This window comes from Drosophila tropicalis, unplaced genomic scaffold (genome assembly GCF_018151085.1).
Source record: "Drosophila tropicalis isolate 14030-0801.00 unplaced genomic scaffold, ASM1815108v1 contig_158, whole genome shotgun sequence".
Taxonomy (NCBI): Eukaryota; Metazoa; Arthropoda; class Insecta; order Diptera; family Drosophilidae; genus Drosophila; species Drosophila tropicalis.
The window spans coordinates 3,500,099-3,525,777 of record NW_027172602.1 but is presented as its reverse complement, the minus strand read 5'-3'; the positions used below and the strand labels follow the sequence as shown (position 1 = coordinate 3,525,777).

Sequence of the window (25,679 nt, the reverse complement as noted above, 5' to 3'; positions counted from 1 at the left end):
TCTGAGCTGCTACTCCTTCCGCCACTTTTGGCTTGGCATGCAAAGTCATTTAATATTTATTATTTCTACCCTGTAATCGAAAGGGTCGTTCGGGCATGCTAAAAGCGGTGTGCAGTACATTGAAAGTGAGGGTAAAAATAAGTTCTTATTCAGTCTCTTTTCTTGCCACATGATTGAACTGTGCAGACCAGATGGGGTTAGCAGCTTTACCTTTTATAATAACAATTAGTTGGGCTTAGCAAATGCTATTCCCTGATGTAGGTTTGAGTCAGAAGCGAAAAGGATAAAGTCATGGACATGAATTGATAAAAAATGAAAAAAAACAAAAACCCAGACACTTTTCATAGAGAAATGTCTGTTATTAATGTCGTTTAACATTAAAGTAGGAAACTTTATATTTAAGTCAACTTTTAGCCTTGCTCTCTATCTCTTATGAAAGATGTCCTATATTGAGAATCTAAGGTTTGCGAGAATCTCGCTTGCAATAATTCCGAAAGTAATTCTATTCAAGTATACTAGTAAGGAGTAAAAGTTTTGCTTTCTCTTAAAATTTGCTTTGGTTTGTTCCTGCCTCTCCTCACACAAATATGTCAACACAAAAATGTGCTTCATCATCAAGATGCTGCTGGTCGGTGGCTGCTCTCTATGTCCATGGGTCGTCCTTTCCATTGTAGTCACATCATCAAAAATCTCAAGAGTCTTGAGACAACGACAATAACTAAAACAACTAAGTATGAGACAACAATGGCCGCTGCTCACATGCAAGAAGTAGCCTTCATAAAATATTTGTGTTTGGCTTTTTACTGCTACAGCACCCCCTCCGCCACCTCCTTATACACCTCCTCAACCTAATTGTATTTTTTTATGCTTTGTTTTGACTAGTCAATTTACATGGCCGTAAAAATCTTAGCTGACTTACTAAATCATAATTTCTTTAGGAATTAATTCTGTTTATCGATTGGAAAATACTAAAATATCATTAGTGTTGGGGGAGAGGCTTTAATCCTTTTCACAGGACCTCAGAATACCAATAAAGTTAGTACAGACTGAACAAGTGATCAAGTGAGCCAGTGAGTCAAGTGATTCAGTGAATTCTTTTTATACCCTTGCAAAAAGGGTATATTAATTTTGGTCAGAAGTGTGCAACGCATAGAACGAAGCATCTCCGACCATACAAAGTATATATATTCTTGATCAGCACGACGAGACGAGTTCAACTAGCCATGTCCGTCCGTCCGTCCGTCCGTCCGTCCGTCCGTCCGTCCGTCCGTCTGGATCAACGCAAACTCCTCCTAGACCGTAAGAGCTACAGAGCTGAAATTTTGCACGTAGGCTTGTATATACTGCAGGCGTTGTATATCTCGGATTCAGCCGGATCGGACCACTATATCATATAGCTCCCATACAAACCCCAAAGTCACGAACAGTGACTTTTCTCAATAACTTCGTTATTTTCTATGTTATTATCGTGAAACTTAATATTAAAGAGTTTATTACGCTTATAAACGACTGTGCCAAATTTGATCAAGATCGGGTGACTATATCATATAGCTCCCATAGGAACGAACGGGCGAAAACAGTGACTTTTGTAAATAACTTCGTTACTTTTACCGTGATTGTTTTCAAATTAAACATTTCTTAATTTAATATATCTGTTAATGACTCTGTCGAATTTGATAAAGATCGGGTGACTATATCATATAATTCCCATAGGAACGATCGGTGGAAAACAGTGACTATGATCAATATCTTCGTTATTTCCTATGATTGTAGGCCATTCTTTCGCAAACATAAGTCTTTTAAGATAAAACGTTCTTCCACATTGATGGCTAATAGGTAAGGAAAGAGTTACCAAAAAAGTTGCAAGGGTATACAAACTTTGACGCGGTCGAAGTTAGCCCCGGCCCTCTGGTTTTTATTGAAATGAGTCTTTTGGCTTAACCAGTTAATGACTGGGATTATTTTTTGTTAAATGATCCGATTATGGAAGAGTATATATATAAAGGACACCCAAAGAGATATCTACACTTGATTCCTGTGTTCTTTTATTGGTTTGTTTTCAATCAATTTCCTTTCCCCCCCGCCCAACACACACACACACACACTCATTCGACATTTCCATTAAATATTTCAATATGCAAATTGATAATATTAATACCATATAAATATAAATGAAGACTTTTTTCTCATTTTTATGAGCGGCGTCATTTTGATTGTCGTGTGGTCTTTTGTTCACCTGTTGTTTCCCCTCTTTATTGTATTTCATTTTTAATGTAATGTTTTTATTGCCATATTCATAATTGGTATACCTTACCAAAAAAAAAAAAAAAAAAAACACTTATTTCACATACTTAATATGGCCAGAATTGTACTCTTCCCGTTTAAAACTCAATTCCAATTTCATAGCCAGAGCTCTAAACCAAAAAAAAAGGGGGCAAGTGTATAAAATTTTCGTTATAGACCACAAAATTTCGTGGGTCTACATTTTGATTTGCATTTAATGCCTTCTGTTTTTTTTTTTTTTTTTTGGTGTAATAAAATTTGTGTTTGGCGAAATCCCTTTTTATGTTTATGAGCTGCCATTTGTTGTCCTATGTATGTATGTTGGCCACGTTGCTTTGTTATCAACTGACCAAAGTTCCCGGTTGCTGTTTGAATTTCATGTCCATAGATTAACACAAACACCAACAACAAATCTTAAACTCTTTTGTATCTAAGTATTAGGTATATGGAGTAACCTTTTTTGGTTGTATATCCTTGTATATTCATCTTGGACAGGTGTATAAGACGAATAGACAAACAACGATATGAGTTGGAATCACCTTGTCCGTCTGTCAGTCTAGCCGAAATTTGTATATAGGGTATACCTCACTTCTACATGATTACCCTGACTTTCTGTGCTATATTTTTCCCGTTTTTCTGATTATTGTTACCCACCTGTTATACATGAGGACATCCGGTTTCCATAGGCGATGCGGCGGTATACGTAAATCTCGTACCCCACCAAATTCACTTGAATTCCAGCGCAGATTCATATCGTTCCATTCCTGTAAAAAAAAAAAAACAAATGTATTAATGTAATAAAATGGAATTAAAACGAGGAAATTTTTTGCACTTTTTAATCATTAATTGTCTTTTTATTCCTATTTGGTTGAGTTCTTTGTAATGTCAGAAATTTTGGTGAATTTTGATTTAATAATGAAAGGAAAGGAAGGGAAAGGAAAGGCTCAGGCATTTGTATTATTTGTGGGATAATAACATAACTTGAAAATTTGTTTAAGTTCGATTCTTGAATATTTTGTAATATTTATGTAACAAATATTTGGAAAACAGTGAAAACTATTAACAAACTAGATTTGTTCCTTGCTTTTCTTTTATTTCCAAGTCCCATACGATCGGAAAGTACAGTGCTGGCCATAAATTTAAAGCGGTTTGTGTTCTACTACTTTAAGCATAAAACAAACTATTTTTCAATTCTTTATTACAATAATTGACAAAAGATTTGAATAGAATTGAGACAAGGATTTGGTACGAAATCGAGTAAGAGCCACAGTATGGATTTGTTTGGCAACTGGTGTTGCCTGCTTTGTTGTACACTTTTTGTGCAGTGCAACAAAACTGTCGAGCCAAGTGACTTAAGGATTTCTTCAATGAGTAATTGTAGTTTCTGTTTCTGTTACTGTTTTTCTTTTTCGTTTTTTTTTCCCCTTCTTTCTTCTTCTGCATAATAATATAAATTTTATGAAATATAAAAGAGAATTAATTGCCAAGTCGAGGACCAACTGCTGCAAATGGCATATATACTTCTTATGTATGGGGGTGTGTGTGTGTCTGTGTGTGTATGCAAATGGTAAAAAAGGTGGCAAATTGTGAGAAGCCAAGCCATCTTTTCTTCATTTATAATTGAAATGTCATAAGCAGCTAATAACTTTACTTAATTAACTTGACCCAAGAAGACAAAAAAGAAATGCCAAGAAAACCCCCAAAAAGACCAAAAAAAAAAAAAAAAAAAAAAAACAAAAAATTCATTAAACTTAGACGGTCAGAAGAGGCAACCACAAAAACAACACAAACGTTGAGGAAAAGGTTTGCTTCAAAAGGTTTTTTCTTTTTCTTGTGTACTCGTAAGTTTTCCTTTAAATATCTTAATTGAGAGAAAAGGAAAGAGCGATCAATGTACATATATCATAATTATTTTGGTTTTTCTTTATTCGAATAGATTTATTCATATTCGTTCTGCATTTGAGTGAGTGCGTGATTAATTCTCGCCAATATATTGTGACATCTAAATGCAATTGTTTAATTTGATTAATCGTTGTTCGTATTTGGCCAAGTTGCTGCCGCTGCTGCTGTGGCTCTTGGCCCAAATGAGTTGGGTGGATAATCGCCTTAAGTGTCGGCAAAAGCAAACAAATTTAATTACGTTTCGCTTGAGGGTCTTTTGGCACAATTTTCTCCATCTACACATATGATTGATGATTGAGAATTAAGAAAACCAAAAAAAAAAAAAAACCAAAAAGGTAAAGTGAAGAAATCTAGAAATTAGATGAGCCTCTTAACCGTTTTAACTAGTTTTTAAAGCATTCCAAATCAAATAGTTCTGTCTCGATGTCAAGTCCCTTGTCAGATGCCCTGGAAAGGAAAACAAATGTTTTCCCACTTCATGTTGGACACATTTGCGTCGCGTGTTTCTAACATTTTCACTTAAATAGTTGACTCGAGTGATTAGTAAAATTTAGATAAATGTTACTACCCAAATGTGTGGGATCAATCAGTTTATCAAAATGGAGTTCATCCCAAACATTTGAGCTTAGCCAAGAAACATGATGAATTTCTGAAAAGGGTTGCTTTATATGTAGCCATTTCTCTTTGTCTTGTGTTTCGTGTATTCATTAGTTGATTTCGGTTACAGCTTTTGGGTTTCATTTGACTTGATTAGGTGCCTAAGCTGTTGACAGAATTTCATTTTACTTAATTTCCCTCCATCAACCCTATTAGAGCCAAAGCCTAAAAGTCGTATGATGATTTTAGTACGTATTTTTCTGTATTTCGGTTTCTTTGAGGATTTGCCTAAAGCGGCATTTACGCAAATTTAAGCTATTAAGCCATTAAGTGATTTGGTGTTGGTTTGTCCTTGAAGAAAAAAAAAAGCTCAAAATTTGTGAAAAGTAATTTGAATGGTTTTTTCTTTTTTTTTGTGTTTGCTTTGCTTCATTTGTTTAATAAATTGTGGCAATTTAATAACCAAATTGAAGATTGCATGCTCTAATCTTCTCGAAGCATTCTTTTAAAGGATCAAAAAGATCAACAAAAGAGAGAGAGAGAGAGAGAGGGGAAAAAACTGTTAGTTAAAGTATAAGCCATAAATCTTCTTCTGTTTATTAAAAGTTACTGAACAGAATCACCTATATACCCATTTGTAGGGTAAATTGAAAAATAAAGATGAGAATTCGTAAAGGTTTTTGCCTCTGGGTGTGTGTGTGTGTGTGTGTGTGGGTGTGTGCATGTGCGTGCGAACTCATTTGTTTGCCTGAATTTGCCAATGAACAATTTTTTATCTACAGCCTAACTGGGAAGGGATGCGAAGGGCGAGGAAGGGAAAAATGATATTCAATTGGTATGCCAAGTGTAGGGAATTTATGCCTCAATTGCTATTTTATTTTACAGCAATAATTTATGACAAAATTTTTGTGTATTTTTTTTTGTTATTTGCCCAATGCAAACAGCAAACAGAGAAAAACAAAAACAAAAAGAGAATTGAAACAAATTCTCTGTATTTTTATTTTCGCCCCCCGCCTCTGAACTGAGTTTGTTTAATAAATATTTTATTGTTCTGTTGAAAATCAGCAAATAAAAATAAAAAAAAAAAACATTGCAAATAAGTAATGCAACTTATGAATTTGGTTTTTACAAATATTAGTGTGCAATAAATAAATAATAAATTAATGGCAAAGTGCACAAGTCAAATATTGAAAATGTGTTGAGGGCAAAAATGATGACCTAACCGGATTGCATAGCATACTTATTGGGGCTGTTTTTGCTCTAAGAACTTACCAGCTTAAGCCATATATTTGTGATAAGCAATTGGTTTTTCTCATCCTGTAAAGAAAGAAGAAGGTGAAAGGGGAGGAGATTTAGTTTTTCATCAAAAAAACATATATGTACATATTTAATTACTATATAAGAGGCAAAAACATGAGAAACAATTTCTCTGTGGACAGTCAATGCATGACATAAAAGCAAAACAAATTTGCACTGATTGTTATATGTACATACATACATACATACATACGTATGTATGTATGTCGTCTCTCCTGACGATGCTGATGATGATAGGATAGGAAGTAGAGTGTGGATGAATATGATAAACATGACAAATGACAAGCATTAAATCGCAATACGAGCGCACAATAAAAATGACAAAAAAAAAAAAAAAAAAAAGACACACGCAATACACACAGATAGGGAGAAGGAGAGAAAGACACGAAAGGGAAAGAAAGAGAAATTGATTGATAATCACTATACAAACAAGAGCCATTAAACCCAAACACACACACACACACACACACTACATGTAAACTCAAACTCAGAAGGATACAACACTACGTTATGATGATGATGCTGATGGCCCTTGATACCAAAATAAATGGTCGGGGTATGACGAAGTAGAATATGTGTAACTTATCGCTCAAAATCAAATTATTCTTCTCTATGGCTAACGTGACGTATGTATGAGCAACGCTAACCAGGTAACCAAGCAAAAAGATGGGGCAGTCTTGTCACCTCGATGAATACACATACAAGTTGAGAAATACTTTCAAAGCGATCTCTACAAGTGCCCAACTCTTAGAGAAATATCATACAAGAGATTTGATATCCAAAACATTTTCATTCAGGGATTGAACTTTGAAGATTTTGGGGATACTTTCTCATTGTGGCATCCTCTTTTGGCCGATGACCGCCGGCAGATTTGTTTTTGTGGTCAACGGTCAACGGGATGCTTAAGTGATGATGCCGAACGATTTGCTGTGGATGGTGCAAGGGGCGAGGTGATTGCTCTTTTTACAATTTATTACGTCCTCTTGTAGAATTTCCTATTTCTATTTCCTATTTCTGTTGTGCCTCTTTTAGTTTTCCATTTAACTGACCGCCAGCGTACACATTCGTCAGCACGCTGTCTCTTTCTTGCTCTTGCTCTTCATCAATCGAGCTTCCCCTTTATCAAATTCTCTTTCCCGGTCACTCTTCTTCTTCTTTTTTTTTTTGGTTTTTGGGTGATTTCTGTATTTGGCCTGTTTGTCGATTTCTGTTGTTGCCACTTACAAATTGGCTTTTGGCCACAAAATGCCCTCGCTTAGTTGCAGCCAACACACAAACACATCCAGCAGAGAGAGAGAGAGCAAGAGAGCGTTGGAGATAAAGCAAGAAAAAGAGATAGCTAGAGTACACCGAAAGAGGACAAACGAGTTAATAAGCCAAAAGGTCAAGCAATGCTCCAAATCCAACAATTGGCCTCAGGCTGCCTCGAGCGATGAAAATGGCAAAGACTGCTTTTCGTTTCCATTTCCATTTATTTTATCCCTATGCTGGGCACGAAGAAGCATTTCCAGCGAAATGATTTTTAATTTATATGTTAATCAGTGTAAAAATATGAAAATGCCAACGGATTCGTTTTGTCTATTATGATTTCCGTTTCGTCTTCTTGCTGATGATGATGATGATGATGATGATAATGAGTCGCCTCTCATCGGCCATTGCCCTTCACCCATTCCCATTTCCATCCAATTGGACCATCTCAAGCAACCACCTTTTGCCAGTCTCTTTCATTGGCCATCGTGTCATCTCATATGATTGATGATGACGATGATAACACTATTTGATTTCATTTCAATACAAGTGGCTACTTTCATTGCGGTCCTCGAGCTAAAATTCAAATTTTATTTCACTGCATTCGAGCAAAACTAATTATATTAGCAATACTTGATTGAATTGTTTTCTTCTCTCTCCCTCTCTTCATTCTTTCTTTTTCTTTTTTGGCACACTCTTTTCAATTTCTTTTTCACTATATACATAGATCGAAGTGTTTCATTCATTTATCGTACTTCGAATGCACAATGAGCAGCATCGAAAGTCGTTTACGTTTACCTTGGACGATGCCTTGGCACTTGAACAAAGTATCTACTTTGTGCCTTTTTCTATCAACATTTACTGTGTGTGTGTGTGTGTATTTGTGCCAACAAACATCAAAGCAATTTGCCATGGTTCTATGAATAAACTCAAATCATTTGCCTATGTCTTAAAGAGCGGAAATTGAGTAGTTAACATAAATCTACATAAATCTTCTATCTTAATTATTAAATTGTCTTAAGTTCAGTTAAAAATAAATAGTCTGGAATAAATGTTTCATGGCGTTTCACAGGATAATTTCAAGAAAATAATTCAAGTAATTCAAAAAATATTCTAAAAATTATGATTTAATATTGGAACCGATGAAACAAAAGCCCTCTTCCACATAGTTCATATGATTTCCTGTCGGTCTCGCCCACCTTTTCGCAATCTCAGAGGGTTACATGTAGATTTTGAAATATTCATTGTTATCTAAACAATTCTCCAGAATATTGTTAACATTTTGCCTTGGGTCTTGTATCAATTGAATTATCAGAAAATTGTTGAATTCCAATTTTGTTATGGACGACTCAGTGACATGTTTTTGTTTTTTGAGGAGGATTTTTTTTTAATTAAAATTCATTTCACTGTAGTCAGATGTAAACTGAGATATGAGCAGAAAGTTGATCTGTTGTGGGGTTTCAAATAAACAGGGCAAAAAGGATTTTAGACCCCTGCTTTGGGGTTGCTTAAGTCTCCAAGAAGTTAGTGGTGTAAGGACTTGTGAATTTGTGATTAACTTGATTGCCTCTTAAAGCCTCGGTTTTTCTGGTCTACCATATGATAATTTGTCTCTATATGTGTGAGGTACCTTGCAAGGTAGACGCAAGTCGGTGCTAGCGACTTACTTAGTTGATTTGTTGTTGCATGGTTTTCGTTCTGTTGTCGTATTTTCTTTACACTTTTTTTTTGCATTTTTTTGTATGTGGCATACAAAATTGAATCTCCCTGGTGCAGACGCTTTTGCTTCTGTTGATGTTGCTGTTATTTTTTGTTGTCTGTCTGTCTGTTTGTTTGTCAACTACCAAACAGACCCACATATTCGCATATTCGCATATTCACATATCTCGCATATATGTAAAGAGTTATGCAAACCCAAATGGGGTACCAAATACAAAAGGATATTTTTAAATGAAGCAATGCCAACGCAGACAGACAATGTGTGTATGTGTGTGTGTGTGTGTGTGTGTGTGTGTGAGTGAGGGAGAGGGAAAGCAAGAGCTAGTCAGTGAGTAAGAGAGACGCACTTAGTTTCATTCAATTAGCGTTGCAAGTGTACACGTTAGTAGCGGATGCTGGTGTGGCTAAGGATGGGGCATGTTTGAATGTGGGTTTCCATTCGGTCGACTGTCCCCCGGTTCCGTTTCATCTGTGGTACTTGTTGTTGTGGTATCTGCCTTTGTTTAGCTTTACCACGCGCGTTTTTTTTGTTTTTTGTTACCCCTTCCCAAAAACCTTACAAACTGTTCCACTTTCATTTGGGGTTTTTGCTTTGTTTGTTTTCTTTTTTTTTTTTTACAATTGTAAAACAAGGCAAATGCCACGTGAGCTTAAAGGGAATTGCCTTAAATAATTCCAATGGTTTAACCAGACTCAAATTCGACTTATGCACAAAAAAAAAAACAAACAAAAAAACAAAAAAACGTTCATCAGTTAGCTGCCAATTGGCATTGGCTTTCGAGGCTTTCAAGAGTCCGATTTAGCCGAGATGAAGACTTAAATGTCACACTGGCAAAGATATAGCATTCCATTTGGCCTCCCATGATATCATAATGGGTTGTGGGTGGTGCATAACCTGGCAAATCCTGAAATGCTGCTGAGCTTGCAGTGCATCTGAAATATGAGGTGAAGCCAGAGATGCGCGTCCTTTAATTTCCTTTGAAGAAAACTTATCACCCAATGCCAGTGTGTAGAGACTAGAAATTGAAAGTTGAAACTAAAGTCAGTATCCACTTTCGTTGCTCTACTAAATCTTACTTTATGTCGTTTTTGCTTTCTTTTGCTCTCTTTAATTTACTTTGCCCTGTAACTTGATGGCAAATACTTAGTACAGGGTTTCTGACTCCTTTATTAACTACAATTTTCCATAAATTTCTTTATTTTTTCGATTTATCTTGGGGCTGATTTTGTTCTCCATTCCTTGTCTAATATACCTAACGCATATCAAATCTAAAATACCTACTAAAGTACCAAAACAAACGTTTGGCCCTAACTAAGTCTAACAAAGAGTATGTTTTAGGGCTGTGTTGCCGAATATTGCATACTCTTTCTAGCCCAAGACTATTACAACAATTTTGATTACTTTTAACCATAGATTGGTAAGCCCCCGCACTTGTCTAACGAATATGATTGTAGACAATCGATATGGGTTGAAAACTCAATTCTTATTTGATTTGGTAAACAATTGTGCTCAAGTGTACATACCTTGTTTGGCGAAAGAGTGTGTGTGTGTGTGTGTGTGTAAGTAGAACCTTAGTATAGAAGATTTCAACCTTTTTGCAGCAGCTCGGCAATGATGGCCATGGCAATGGGCGCTTTATTGTGAGTTTTGTGTGATTTAAAAACAGCATTTGACCCCCCATGGCAATGGTTTTTGCTATTGCTGTTGCCATCTCTTTGTGCTGGTGGGTTATGTGGGTGTGCGTGTGTGTGTTCTTGTTGTATTTGGCGTTGCCTTTTGCACGCTTAAGGCACACGTTCAACAGCCGTTGGCTTGGCTCAGCTTGGTCCACGACAAGGCCAAGGATAATGTGGTGGAAGTGAATGTAAATGGGTGTGGGGGAAAGGAGATGGTAGGTGTGAATGCGATTCTGTGTGTGAGTGTGATTGTGAGTGGACGTGGCCCATGGGCTATCAACAGCTGCAACCAACATTGCCCAGGCACAATCCGCTCATTCGCAGCTTGCACTCGCAGTCTGTTTGTCGTTAAAAATGGAATGACCTTTAAGTGAGCTCCTTGCCCCAAGTGCCCAGAAAGAGAGCAGCAAGATAAACGAAAGCAATACCCAACAAAATTGTGCAAGAGTTTACTTTAGTTTTCAACTTCTAAAAATTAAGCGGGCAACTAATTTTTAATAAGAAAAGCAAACAATTTTATGGTCCAACATGATGCAAATTGCAACAAAAAAACTGAAAACCAAAAATGCCTAAAAGCTTGCCCCATTGCGGGTTAAGAGGAAAATGTCCATGTGTATGCGTGTGTGTGTGTGTGTGTGCTTTGTCGAGTATTTTAATTAATTGTTTGGTTGAACTTTCTCGGTGTGTGTGTGTGTGTGTGGAAAGTAACCCAGTTTCACCCGCCCAACCACGCTTTCTCTATCACTTTGTGTGTGGTGCGCTCATTTAAATTGCATTTGACGCTAAACAAAATGCGGGCCAATTTACAAAATATTTATCGCTAACACAAACATGTGTGCATCCTGCTGGTTCGCCGCCAAACTGTCAGACAGACAGACCCCAACCAATCCTCTTTACCCCCCCCACACACACACACACACACATTCTCTTTGTTGTGTCAAATTTTCCATACATAAATTACAGGAAAATAACAAAAACAGAAATAAAAACCCCAAATAATACAACAAAAAAAAAAAAAAAAGCAAGAGGGTTGGGGATGGAATGGCATAGAAAGAGTAGAGACAAACTTGTTTTTTTTTTGTTTTATTTTTGACTGGTCCCAAAAGTTTTTGCATAAAGTAAAAGCAAATTGCATATATGCATTTACAGCTTTACGCTATACCATCTCGATGCTAATCAAAGTTGACAATTAAATTAGATAAAAATGGCACAAACTGAGAACAACTTAGCAACTAAATTTGACTTCAGAGAGATCTGTGATCTGATCTGTGAGTTGACGTATCAAGAGGATAACATTTGATATCCTTTTAGTGCTTTAGCATTCCATTCCTACGATTCTTACTAACTTGCGGGGAGGAGGAAAAAAACAAACGCACAAAGCACGTTGGAAACAAATAAAATAAATTAAATAAATAGTGCAATGTTCATTATTTCGTTGAAAGTTCTCATTTTTAATGGCTGTTGTTGTTTTAATTTGGTTTTTTTTCGGTTTAGATGGCGGTGGCAATGCTAAATTTAATTTCGGCTGGCCCGGACACTGAATATTTGGCGAAATTCATTTTATTTCATTTCGTTTTCGGACTGCCACCATTTTGTACGTATTTGCTTATTGGGTTTTACAGAATTTTAATTAGTTTCCTTTTTTTGCGAGTGTGTGTGTGTGTAGCTATTTGCAGGGCAATGCAATATCCATGACTGTCAGACAAGTAAAAAAAATCTCTGACTGGGCAAAACTCAAAAACCCAAGTATAAAGAAAAATATGCACTATTTAGTTTGGCCAAAAGGATTGGTGCTAAGTTTAGTTTGAAAAACATTTAATACTCTAATTTCTTTATCCACCAATCGATAGTTTCATGCTATTAATGTCGAATTTATTACATATTTTTCATTTCCTTAAATAAAAAACTCATTTAAACAGGTAGAAAGTTGGTTAATAAAGTTAATAAGTTTTTCAAAAATAATAATCATTAAAATGAGTTCTTGTTCGTCAGTATATAGCATTTCTGCTAACTAAAATGAATGGGCTAACAAAGTTTTATTAAAAAAAGGGAAGGACATTATTGAAAGGACATATTCTGCTATCAATGAAACTAACAACATAATCAAAAGCCATTCTGATCTACGCGAATTGTGAGAATCCATAGTGAAATGCTAATATTCTACTTACTTAATATACTTATTTCGAAAATAATCTATTTGGCTTTAGTCACAGTTGAGTTAAGAGCCATCTTAACATACTTATTTGGATTTGGACTTTGATTTGAATATTGCCATGCTTAAATCTATTGGTATTCAGTTCAGACATTTGGTTATTTCCTTTTCTTTATATTTACCACTTCATTGACCAATAAATTGTGTATATGGTATAAAAATAAATGGCATAAACAGGCGAATGGCTTTTTAACAGTTTTGTGAATTGCATGCGAATTGCGCGTAAGCATTTAATTAATGGCATTAACTTTTCTTTTTACCTCCCCAGTCTCATCCCTTCTTTCGTTCTTCAACCACACCAGACCAGACCAGACCAGAGCAGACCATACCGCACCACCATCATCGTCTGTTCAATTGTTTGGCCACTCTCGGGCTCTGGCTCTGGCTCTCTGAATATGGAGCAACAAAAGCAAAAAAAAAAAACGACAACAGCAACTGGCACAAATTGCACATTAAATTGGCACATAACTTGCGGAACGAAAATCTCATTAATAAGCCCAAGCGTAAGTGAAAAAATTTTTATATATGAAGTAATAAAAACTGAAAGTCTTTGCGACTTTGCTATACCCGCTTTAAATCAGTTCAAATGCATTCAAAAATTCAAGACTCGCCATGAATAAACCTAATGAGTTCTAAAAAAGCAAAAATTATATTGAGTTTGCATCGTATGAAAGGTAATTTTAATTTCATTTCAAATGTTGCTATTTGGCTACCATGGCGTATGAACAATTTATGTCAAGTAAGCTCTTTGGTTTGGTCTATTGACTCGTATATGCAGGGTATTTTAATAGGAGCTGCAAATTATTTAATATATGTATGTTTGTGACTATATGTATATATTTATTATTTTTTTTTTTTTTCCATTTCGCCTTTCTCTCCTGTCTATGGGCTTGTCTGTTTTGTCTGTTGGCCCGTGCGGCACACACTCTGTGGCTAAGTGCGTTTGTATATTTGTTGTAATTTATTGCCTACATACAATACGTGCCGTGCCACATGCTGTGCGTGAGTGTGTGTCTGTGTGCAAATGAAAAGGTCGAGTAAGTCCACTTAACATAACACCGGGACAATTGACATGGCCTAGCCTAGCCTAGCCTGGACAAACAGTACGCAAACAAATGACAGTAGTGAGTGGATAGAGCAACCATATAGCCCCTATATACATATATACACATGGATATATGTGGTGGACCAAACTTCGATATTTTCATAAATGCAATCGAAAAAACAAAATGACAGACAGTATTCATTCAGACAGAGTGAGAGAGAGAGAGAGAGAGATAAAGAGTGGTTATTTTGTGGCTGTAATTTAATATGGAAAAGTGTTTCGACACTTATTTTATGCGGCAAACAGACACACAGAAAGATAACCATAATATGGTTATATTTTATATATATGTATATATATAAAAACACAGATGGACATTCACACACACACACACACACACACGTACACTCACACACAATACGTGTAGATTTCAGCGACATGCCTTCATCTCGTTCATATTTAATTTCAACTGTGTCCAACTGTCGCCATCACGCGAGAGTGCAAAACTCTCACAATTATGAATTCATGTGGCCAAAACTAAATGTCCGATATCCAGCATTGAATATGTATGTATCTATGTCTATTGAAAGCCAAAATCGTGTGCGTTTAACTAAACACAAATTGAGTTGATAATGCTTGATTTATGCAATAATTGATTGATAAATATGTGCATTCCGGTTTGATTTTCGGAAACAATTAAACTTGCATATCGCTGATTTTAACATTCATTTACGATCTAATGCACAAATCCAATGCAGTACCATTTCCTCTTAAGCCATAACAAAACAAGAAACAATAGCCAAAAGTATTTAATAAATTTGTTAATTTTTTATTGCTTCAAAATGGCCTATACCAAAAAGTAACAACAAATATATTGTAACGTTTCCAATTATTTAATAATGTAAAGAATGTGTTACTATCATTAACACCTTGAACTACATAGTATAAACTGTTAATTGCAGTTAGAGACTAGAGCAGACTAGAGTTTCTAGAACTAGAAATCATCCCCAAAAACTGGCCCATTACTCATTCTCTTTCTCTGGTACATAAATCAATTTATAATGAATTTCTAAGGTTTGTAGTTATTGCGAAAAGCTACAATTTGAAATTATATATATTTAGAATGTTTTTTTCTAAAGAAGTTAAAAAAAAAACTAAAATACTGTTGCATACTTAGGGGCGTTGTCAGAAACCTTTTTTTAGCTTTCACTCGGAAAGTTCTTTGTCTCTTTTTTTCTCCCATTTCATTATGCAATGTGCTTCATTAAGTTTATGCTTTGCTTTCCTGTAATCTGTTGGCCAGATTAGAAGTAGAAGAAGAAGAAGTCAACTTTAGTTAGTTTTTGCTTCTGCATGTTTTGCAGATGCTTCCTGGGGTTTGTTGTTATAAAATAACTGCGGGAACTGCAACAAGGCCAATTACATGCTGGACGCATTAAGGATTGACACAAACCTACAGGCATAACGACATATACAGTGACCCATAGAAAAAGAGAGAGAGAGAGAGAGAGAGAGGAAGAGAGTAAGGGAGATAGAAAGAAAATAAACATTAAACGTTCTTATTTTGTCACATAAAGTGTCAACAGTTTGACAGTCTCAACTTTACACAAATTTACGATGTTTACTTCTCCTCCGTAACCAAGAGATATTCCTTCTCTTTCTGCTTCATTCACATTCACACAATCAACCACAATATCTTCAATGTGTATGTGAGGGTGTATACATACATACATATGTATATATGTATGTGTAAATGACTGGGTCTACGTTTGTATGTACTGAGGCTTGGTCATATTGTGTTGCCTTACTTGCCGACTTGGCCATTTGTTATAAAATGACACATCATGTTAATTGCCAATTAGAAATGTGAGGCATTAAGTAGTTGTTAGTTGTTCTACATGTTGTCCATGTTGACGTCCATGCACATGGGTACATGTCCACGTTCTATATTCACGTCAATGTCCATGTCCATTTCAATGTCCTTGCTCATATCCATGTGTGTGCCTGCTTATTACCGTTGATTGAGCATTCTTCAACTTATGACCATGATGTGGACGAGATGGGGAGGAGGTGAGAGCAGCCTTCAATTGTTGGTGAGATTGACACAGATAGTTAATTGAAATTTCTTTTAAATTGAGACCATATTATATATTTTCGCTAATCATAAGCCAGACTTTACGAATATCTATTTTCTTACAGACTAAAAGCTTGCATCCTTTGGAGATGTTTTTTTATGGCTCAGATCACGTTTGATTAGCTAAATTCTATGCTTTAGGAACTGCAACTTTTGAGAGTGTTAGAAATATGGTCATGTCTTTTGTTTATTTTGTAGTTTGCAATGCACTAAGATTTCAGATGCCTTTATCGTTATGTGAGAGCATAAACCTTTCCTTTTAAGTAAGGCAGAGTGGGCCAAACGACAACACAATAAAATGCCAAATGAGTATACGACACATACATACACACACGCATACAGACAAGCACTTTTACACAAATGAAACATTTGCAGTAAATGTGATATGAGCTGGCATAGCAAAGTACAGGGAACAACGATGACGAGTAAATTGCGTATAAGGAAAGCAAAGCACAGCAAATGGCTAACAAAAATATGGATATGGCCTTAGACCTAGGCTATAGTATGTAGTATTATAGAGATTTTGCCTGCAACAATTTTCATGAGGTGTGCGACGTGATGTGCATGTGAATCGAATTGATTTAGCCTCAGAAACACAGAGACGAAGACGAAGACCGAGAACGAAAAAAGAACGCGTGTTGAGAGGGCGGTGTGTGTGTGTGTGTGTGTGTGTAAGTTAAAGGATGAAAAGCTGAAATAAATGATGCCAACAGCATCAAGATATATATTATATATATATGTTTGTATATACATACATACATACACTCAATAAAGATCGATGGGCTGATATGAAAACAAGAATGACAAAGCCGGCCAAATTTCTGGGCAATTTAATGAATTGCTCATCTTATACATTGGATAAACGAAATTGATTTTCGTTTAAACAAAAAAAACCAAGGCTAATCAATGTTTCGTGAATATCGTTTAAGCATTTTGAGAGTAAATTATCCCAGAGTAATTCATCTACCAAACATTCGACAAAGAGCAAGCAAACTTACTATTCCAATTGAATAATTCGAAGAGTTTGATTCGAATCATTTTTGTTATTATTATCTTCTAAATGAGAAAATTGTTTAACCATGGCAAAGAAATCAAGACTTTTGGGCCAGATTGATCACATCAAAAGTTATACTCATTCAAATAAGCTAATAAAGACATTACGGGTTTTTGGTCTAAAAGTTTTCAAGATATTTTTCCTACAAAACTTCAAATCAGCCAACATACAACAAATCTGTACAGAGTTACTGCGTCTTATGTGGGTTAAATGCTAGTTATAAAGACACACACACACACATGTGTGTGAATGTGTATAAACACACATACATTTAAGCACTTTTTGTTTTTCTTTTCTTATTTCTTATATTTTTTTTTTTTCTTGTTTTTTAGCTGGAAAAAGAGCGGAAACGGATACAAATATTTCGTATTTTTCGGTATTATGGACTTCATCTAGTGGTCGGGTTTGAGGATTTTCCAGGCGTAAACCAACAAAAGCCATAGAATATGGTTGCCAAGGGTTTGTGTGGTTTAAGGGCAGGTGTAGACGTCAGACGGCAGAGCATTGAAATTGGGGTCGGGTTGGGGTTGGGGTTGGGTTTGGGTCTCGTCTTTCAGATTGGAGAGGGATGCAGAGTGTTTGGAGAGGGATGCGGGGTGTTTTGGGGTTTGGCCAAAGCACGCACATAAATGCAGACAAATTGCGTATAAGTCGACGTCAGCGGCAGCACGTCCTACACAAAGTATCATAAAAATTACTTAAATAAAAAATAGAAAAGCAGCAACAACAACAAAACAAAAAGGGAAGAACAAAACCAGAATATATAGCAGGCAGCCGCACAATACACACATACTGACAATACGTCTATACATACATACATACAAACATATATATGTATATATAATAATACATCTTCAATATGTGCAGATGGTAAGAAAAAAAAATTAAAATTGAATGTGTCATCTTAAAGTAAAAGTTGAAATTCCTTGTCATTGACTTGAAAATTCGATTCACTTTTTAATGGAGAGTTTCCCTACCAAGCCTCCTCTACACACCCCTTATACACCATTTTAAAGCAATAAAGTCCTCAACGAGAAAGACAGACTCGAAGGAAAAAAAATAGATAGAAAGTGAACGAAGAAAAAAAGGACATGAAAATGAAATGAAAATTATGATGCCTGCAGGGTACGGCTTGTTCGTTTTTCATCCAGTTGTTTTTACTTTTTGTTGCAGTGCCGCAAAAGTTTGCCATAAAAATCACTCATACGCCCTGTTACTCTCCTCTTTGGCTCGCATCCATTAAATGCCAAGTGCAAAGTGCAACAAAAGTGCTGCAAAATTCAGTCACTATGTATGGGTGTGTGTGTGTGTGTGTGTTCATGGAGGTGAAGAATACCATGCAGCCACGCCCCCTTTTCAACATACTTATGCAGAAGATACATGGCTACACTAAGAGAAATAAGCAATTAGAAAAATAAAAACTTTTTATGGTATTTCCGGCAAAGATAATGATGAAGGCCAAGTTCCTATATACATATTTTGCATAGCATATAGGCTAAAGTATAAAATATGAAATTTCTCTCAGTGCATTTTAAGCGACTCTTATTGGACTTGCAGCTTAAGATGCTGCTGCTGTCAGAGGTTGCAATTTCTGCAGCTGCTGCTGCTGCTGCTGCTTCTGCTTTTGCTGCCACTGCCACCGTCGCTGCCGTTGACAATTCTTAGAAAATTTATGTTCGAGTGAACTTAACAAAAAGATGTGCAAACACACGCCTCACACCCACACACACAACACCCCACATCTACCCTTTTGGCCTGATTGCTGGTTAGCTTGATAAGCTCATCCTCTAGAGCCCGAGTAGAACGGGGCGAATAGAAGGCGTCACTTATCATGTGATTTATGTTTGTAATTTAGTTGTACTCACACTCACACTCCGATTCACACACACGCAGACAGGTCCCAAAAGTATGCAACGGCAAATTGTCAAACAATGCAAAGCTTGTGCAAAACCAGAAAAAAAACAGGCGAAAAAAATTTGTAAAAAACAACTACAACAATAACAACAACAACAACAAACTGTGCTGACCATTGGTGGTTAGTGGCAGTCTCCAAGTCTCCAAGTGCAAGTGCTTGATGCTTGGCGAACGAGTTTAACTCTATTTTCCTCTATATCCTCCTTCTTCCACCATGCCAACCAATCCCCCAGGCATGCCACATTACTGTCACTCACTTAGCCAGGCAGCCACTTTGCGTCCACCGAACATTTATTAACTGGCCTTGGGTTAAAGTGGGCTAGAAAACAGGATAGAGCCAGAATTTCAGAGAGAAAGAGAGCGAAAGTCCCTATCCTCATCATCAGCATCTCTCTCTCTCTCTCTCACAATCTCCTCCTTTGGTTGCTAAGGTCTTTCTTAATTAGTAATCAAATTAAGTGATGGCTTTAACTTCCAGCCGAATGCTAATTTATGTTAAACAAAAAAGAAAAACACCAAAATAAAAATGAGGAGAATGAAAAAGCAAAAAAAAAAAAAAACAAGTAAGACAAAAATAGATCATTGTCGATGGATGGACAACACACTTCGAGCAGCATACTAAACTAAACTTAATGAATGGTATTAGTGTATTGGCATTGTCGACTGTAGAGTTCCCTATACCACATACTTATGTACATATATGCAATTAGTCCTTTAGACCCTTTAAAGTACTCTTATCGTTTAATTTTCACTTTGATAAGTTGAGTTTTATCAGTGAACTAAATCTGTTTTTGGACCTACAGACATTTCCTTCCCATAATACCCTACTATTCTCTGCTCTTCTCTAGTTTCTTATTTGAGTTAGAATCCATTTCATTCCAATCTAAAAACTTGGCTATTTTAACTCCATTTCACAAATAAATTAGATCATAATGCTTTAGTCAAGGATTTAGTTCCATCATGGTTATAAATTATCGTATCTGTGCACTTCTGTGTTTGAGTTGAGTGTTGTTAGACGATTCTAAATTGAAACAGACGTAAATATATTGTTCATTTAGCAGTCGGCATTCAGTATTAGCATAACTTGGTTGTTTTTGCCGTAATTTTTGCCACTGTGGTTTTGTTTACTTGTCTCTGAGCAGCGGCAAAAGCAGGCGAAGATTCATTCAAATCGCGGCATCATCTTCATCGTGCTACAACTCCGGCTCTCTATGCTGGCTTTTGTAATCAAAAACTGTTTGCACAGGCGGTAAGGAGCAGCGGCAGCAGCAGCATCAGCAGCGGGTGGGCTTGGCGGTACTTTTAATTAGCGCACTTCGAGGCTCACTTTATCTATCAGATACAATGCCAGTATGAGCAGCATGTCTGCCAACCTCCTGGTCCTGTTTTCTCGCTCTTGCAGCCTACTTTTGAATGGCTGTCTCGCTCTGTCTCAGTCTCTCCCATGCTTCTACATCATTTCCGTTTTATCCAATTACGGCCGCTTTGTCACTGTTTGCATTCCGCTTCATCTTCATTTTCGTCCTCTCCTCGTTCAATCCTCCACTTTTACTTTTGTTGCTGCTCCTTTGCTGCGGTTTATTTTTTTTTTTTTTCTTCCTTATTCCCATTTTCGTTTCAGTTTCTGCTAAATAAACTTTCGACATGTGGCACACACACACACTTACACACACAGTCTTGGGCGTCTTTCATTTCCGCTTCACCTTATATTACGGCATGCTCATTAGACTTGGTTACTTTCTGCTTAGCACGCTCATTGGATATTCTTTTAAATTGTTTCCCACACAAATCAAAAACTACATTCGCAACATGTGTCGGACAATGTGTTAATAGGTTTCTTAAATAAAATTTCATCTAAATTTCAGCATTTTTGCCTAATTTCATCTCACTTGCCAGAATTTGCCCCACTTTATAAATAATCTTCTCACATTTGCGCACACAACTTGCCACTTCTGTCTAATGGCACACACTTTTGGCATAATTTTTGAGCTGGTCCTTGTCTTAGTCTTAGCCACATGCCACACTTGGAGTGGGGGGCGCACAAACACTTTGGTGGGCCAAAATGTTTGCCAACTCAACTACTGTAAAATAAATTACATTGAACATATCCTGAACTTGGCCAATCTTAAGTCTTTAAAAACGAAACATTTTTCTTTCACTCCAAAAAATATTTAAGTGTTGAACTTACCACATCAATGATTTGCATGAGTGTTAGACCAAAACTTAATTGCAATGGATCGGATTCGTTAACCACGGGCCGTTCCAAGCTATTGTAGTTATCGAGCAGGGCGTGCAGCAAACGCTTCTCATGTGGTCCAGCCAAAGTAGCTAAAAGAGAGAGAGAGAGAGAGAGAAAGAAATATAAAGGCTTTTGAGGTTTTAACTTATGCATCTAATAAACTAATGTTAGTACGTCTTTCTAACTACTATTATGGGGCTTTAAATGTTTAAGTTTTTGCAGACAAATATCAAACGAAGGTATTTTTCGAAAATCCAAGAGTCGATTGGGTCGGATGGGTGAATTTTCTCATGGCTTACTAAATAACTTTCCAATATCTGATTATGTCCATCGATGCCTGGAAAAACCGATTACAATCTGGCGAAAGGATATCCGAAAGGTATGCGTTAAAATGCATTTTTTTTTTGCTTTGGATACTCCCGTGAAAAGTCAAACATGCATACACCAATATCTGTGCACATTTTTGGTTTTTTCCTTTCCGTTTTTTCAGATTTTTCACATTCCACCAAAAAAAAGGAGAACTGAAACATGCCGACTCTGAGTTACAATTAGATTCGGTCAGTTTTTTACGAATGCTGCAAGCAAATGAAAGGAAGTTAAAAAAAAGAGAGAAAACAATGTGGTATAATGACGGACACACACACACACACAGACGGAGAGAGAGAGAGAGAGAGAAATGCACACCAGAGGATGAATAAAATTCAATTTGACATCGTTTTACGTTGTTGGCCTCTTGCCGCCATTTTCCAAGCCATTTTGACTTCACTTTATCCATGTGGAAGTTTGTGTCTGTGTCTCTGTGTGTGTGTGTGTGGGAGGGCATCGAATTCTGGCTTGAGGTCGGTAGATGGTAGTCAATGTCATTCCCACACCGATCCAGTCGTTCGTGGCGGCAGTTTAACTTGCATTAATGTGTCGTTGTCATTGCTATCCTCCTGTTCTCTTACTTTGCAGTGCCTGTTCCTGTCTCTCTGCTGCCAATTAAATTTGTTCAACCAATAAATGGGCTTTGGTTTGACGTTAGCACCAACCGACAACCAATCCAGAGAACGGGAACGGAGGTGACTCCAAATTGCTTGAGCTTTGGCCATGGAGACTTATTTTTCGCCACGATAATTGTTGACAACTGACTACCGTTGCGATTGAACGGCAATTCAGGCCACAGATTTATTTATATACTTTTCAATCTGCCAGTATATTGACAGTAGAGGCTGAATCTAGCAGGCTTATAAGCCATATTGAATGGTTACTATAACAATTTGAAATTCTTGCCATGCCATCAGGCTAATACTAGGCGAATGAGAGCCACCGCAAATAGAATTCTTCTTTTTTGGAATAAATAATTAAATAGATAAATTTAATGTGTGTCATGACAACCGATATCCGATGAGTTCTCTGAACTGTAAATCACATCATATATATTAAGATTTGTAAAGTTTTGCCAAATATCGATTGACAAAGAGTTCAGTGTCAATATCTTAATTGGTGGCCATCAAATCAGGCAGACAGGAGATGAGACAGAACAACTTGAAATTTTCCTTTCACCTGATGTACATAAATGATTGTTAGGGGTTTGTTCAGGTGGGGGGACGTTCGCATGCACGTGACAAAGTGAAATTGTTAAATTGAAGTGCCATTTGGCGGGGAAGCGATAAGCAAAAGGGCAGGTGACGTAGGGCAAAACGCGAATCCAAAAAAAAAAAAAAAACCACACACACACACAGATAGAAAAAGAGACAAAGAAACAAGCAGCAAAACTTTTGACACACTGATAACAGGTGGGACGAAGGCAACAGGCAAAGCGGTAAAAACAACTCAAGCAACTTGGCGAGAAGGGTCTTGGGGGGGAGGAGTGGGTGAATGAGAGAGAAAAAGGTGATGGGAAAAACAGAATTCAAACTGGCAGCAGGGCGCCAGCTGGCTTTTCTCTTGGCTGTTGAAATGGGCGTTGTTGATGAATGTTGGAGGGTGGGGCGAGAGGACAGAGAATAGGGAATAGAGGAGGATCGTCACTTTTTTGGGTATTCGGGGTCTCAACAATTTTAACCATTTAACTTTGCTCGTTAACATTAATTTCAATGCCAGTTTCCGGCCTGAAGCAATAGTCTTGCTCTGTTGGTTGCATGGTTCTCGTTGTTGTTGTTGTCGTTGTTGATGCTGGGTAATTGCCAGGCAAAGGATGAGGTGAGACAAGCAGGTGTCATCATCAGAAGCAACGCCTGGCCAGGCAAAACACAGGAAGTCCATGAAATGCTTGCGGATGTTGTGCGCTCTGACGGAAGCCAAGTGACGGAAGTGACCCAACCAAGCAGCCAACCAACCCTCTCACTCTCACTATCTGGCCATCATACTCTAATTACAAGCACCCAAGACCCGACCTCAGTTGGCATCACTTCCATAACACACACACACACACACACACGCACACTCACATGCTCGTAGATACAGCATGCACAAATCTTTCATCTCATGAAGCATACCAGGCTAATTGTTTGTCAATTGTCAAACGCTTAATTTAAGTATTTTGTTGTGCCCGCAGCTTGCAGCAAGTAAACAGCTGGCTTAGTCAACACCCATCTCTATTCCTCTCACCCAGTCCACTTCCCCTCCTATTGGATGCTCAAAACTCAATTACTATGCGTATCTAAAATTAAATCAGCTGCTCACACACACACACACACTCCAGTTTTCCACTCGTTTTCCACTCGCTTTCCACTGTCGCAATTCTCAGCTGTCGCTCCTGTCTTCTTTTTCTGTCTTTACAGAAGCAGCAGCACCGCAAGCAATTCAAGTAAACTATTTAACGCGCCACGTCGAGTTGGTCGCGTTCCTTTTTTTTGTTTTTTTTGTGTTTTTACCATGTAATTTATGGTCGCCTCGTGAATTGCCCCCGCCGTGTGCCAATGGCAATGGCAATGGCACAGGACAATGCCCACCACCCACTCTGCTCTTACTTTCACACGCGCATTTGGTTAAGAGGTTTCGGTTAGATAACCCGCTGCACAGTGGTGCTAATCCAACAAGGAATCATTAAAAAAGGAAAACTAGGAAGAATGATGCTTTTCTCTTGAATGGTTCAAATATTGCGTATACGCACATTTGTCATGAACAAAATTTATTTCTTTACATTCTAAGTAGTTAGTTTAATAAAATTCGTATTCCTTTTGATTTACAATTACCAAAAGGTCTCTTATCATAAACTATTTATAGTTATTCATCTCTCTAAATAATAGCAAGTAACTCCCAATTTATTGACTTTAGTTCTTCATATTTGGAATTATGTTTTGGGTAAGTAATTAAGTTTCCAAATCACTTAATTAGTAATTAAGCAATACCTTTAAGTATGTGACGGACGTTGTAAAACAAACATTTAACTGATTGTGAGATACTTTTTAACACATACATACGTATACATATGCAAGCCATCCCATTGTTCTTTGTGCAACTGAAGAATCGTTTATAGTTAGTGCTTCTTGTTTCCGTCTCCATGTCTATCTTAATCTATGTGTACCCCGCCCAACGTTGGGTCTCTGGGTCCCCTGTGATTGTCGCTTCTTGATAAAATGGCAAAATGAAGGAAATTGCGTTTGGCACAGGGAAAGTTTTAACATTTTCAGTTGAGCATTAAACAATTTTTTTTTTATTTCATCTCAGCTATGCCGATGGCTTCTCACCCACCCAACGACCGACTTTCTAACTGACTGACTGAATGACTGACTGACTGAATGACTGACTGACTGAATGACTGAGTGAATGAGTGACTTCCTTTGACTTTGCGGCTTCTCATTTTCATTGCTGCATTTCAGAATGAAAATGATTTCGTATAATTTTCTCATCGCTTGCCTATAAAAATTTAATGGCATTTTCATTCGACAAAAAGTTTTTTGTTTTATTTTGGTTAATTAGTTTTTGTTGGCCAAATTGACTTTTTCGCTTTGTTATTGTTATGTTCCAGCTAAATTTTTGATGTTAGCCGGATTTTCAATTTCGGAATGACGGCAAAAAGTTACAGTTACAGCTGCAGTTACATTTACATTTACAGTTACAATTACAGTTACAGTTCGAGTTTCCCCAAAAAAGTAGAAGTACTTGAAACGTTTATGCTTATTTCTAAGTGGTGGTGGGGAGGGCTGAGAGGGGGCAATTGTAGGTCTAACTGAGTGATTTATTACCCACACACATACACACACTGATACACACTGATCCACATATGCTGCTTTGCCTCATCGTCCGACAGTCCAAAAATATGCTGAAGGTAATCGAATTTATTGCGATTATATAACATATGCTGTCCTGATAACGCAGCAGTGGCAAGTACCCAAGAAGTTGCCGCAAACT

At 37.0% G+C, this 25,679-nt stretch overlaps 1 protein-coding gene across 3 annotated transcripts in view; it reads right to left on the bottom strand.

The window, feature by feature from the left end:
* Positions 1-25,679, bottom strand: part of nAChRalpha7 (nicotinic Acetylcholine Receptor alpha7) — a 114,411-nt gene that overhangs the window by 37,127 nt on the left and 51,605 nt on the right. For all 3 annotated transcript variants that reach the window (XM_068302518.1, XM_068302519.1, XM_068302517.1), the window contains 3 exons: positions 21,291-21,430; positions 6,055-6,099; positions 2,938-3,047 (listed from right to left, as the gene is read on the bottom strand). In XM_068302518.1, the coding sequence (XP_068158619.1) occupies positions 2,938-3,047; positions 6,055-6,099; positions 21,291-21,430 (295 nt within the window). The remainder of the gene's footprint in view (positions 1-2,937; positions 3,048-6,054; positions 6,100-21,290; positions 21,431-25,679) is intronic.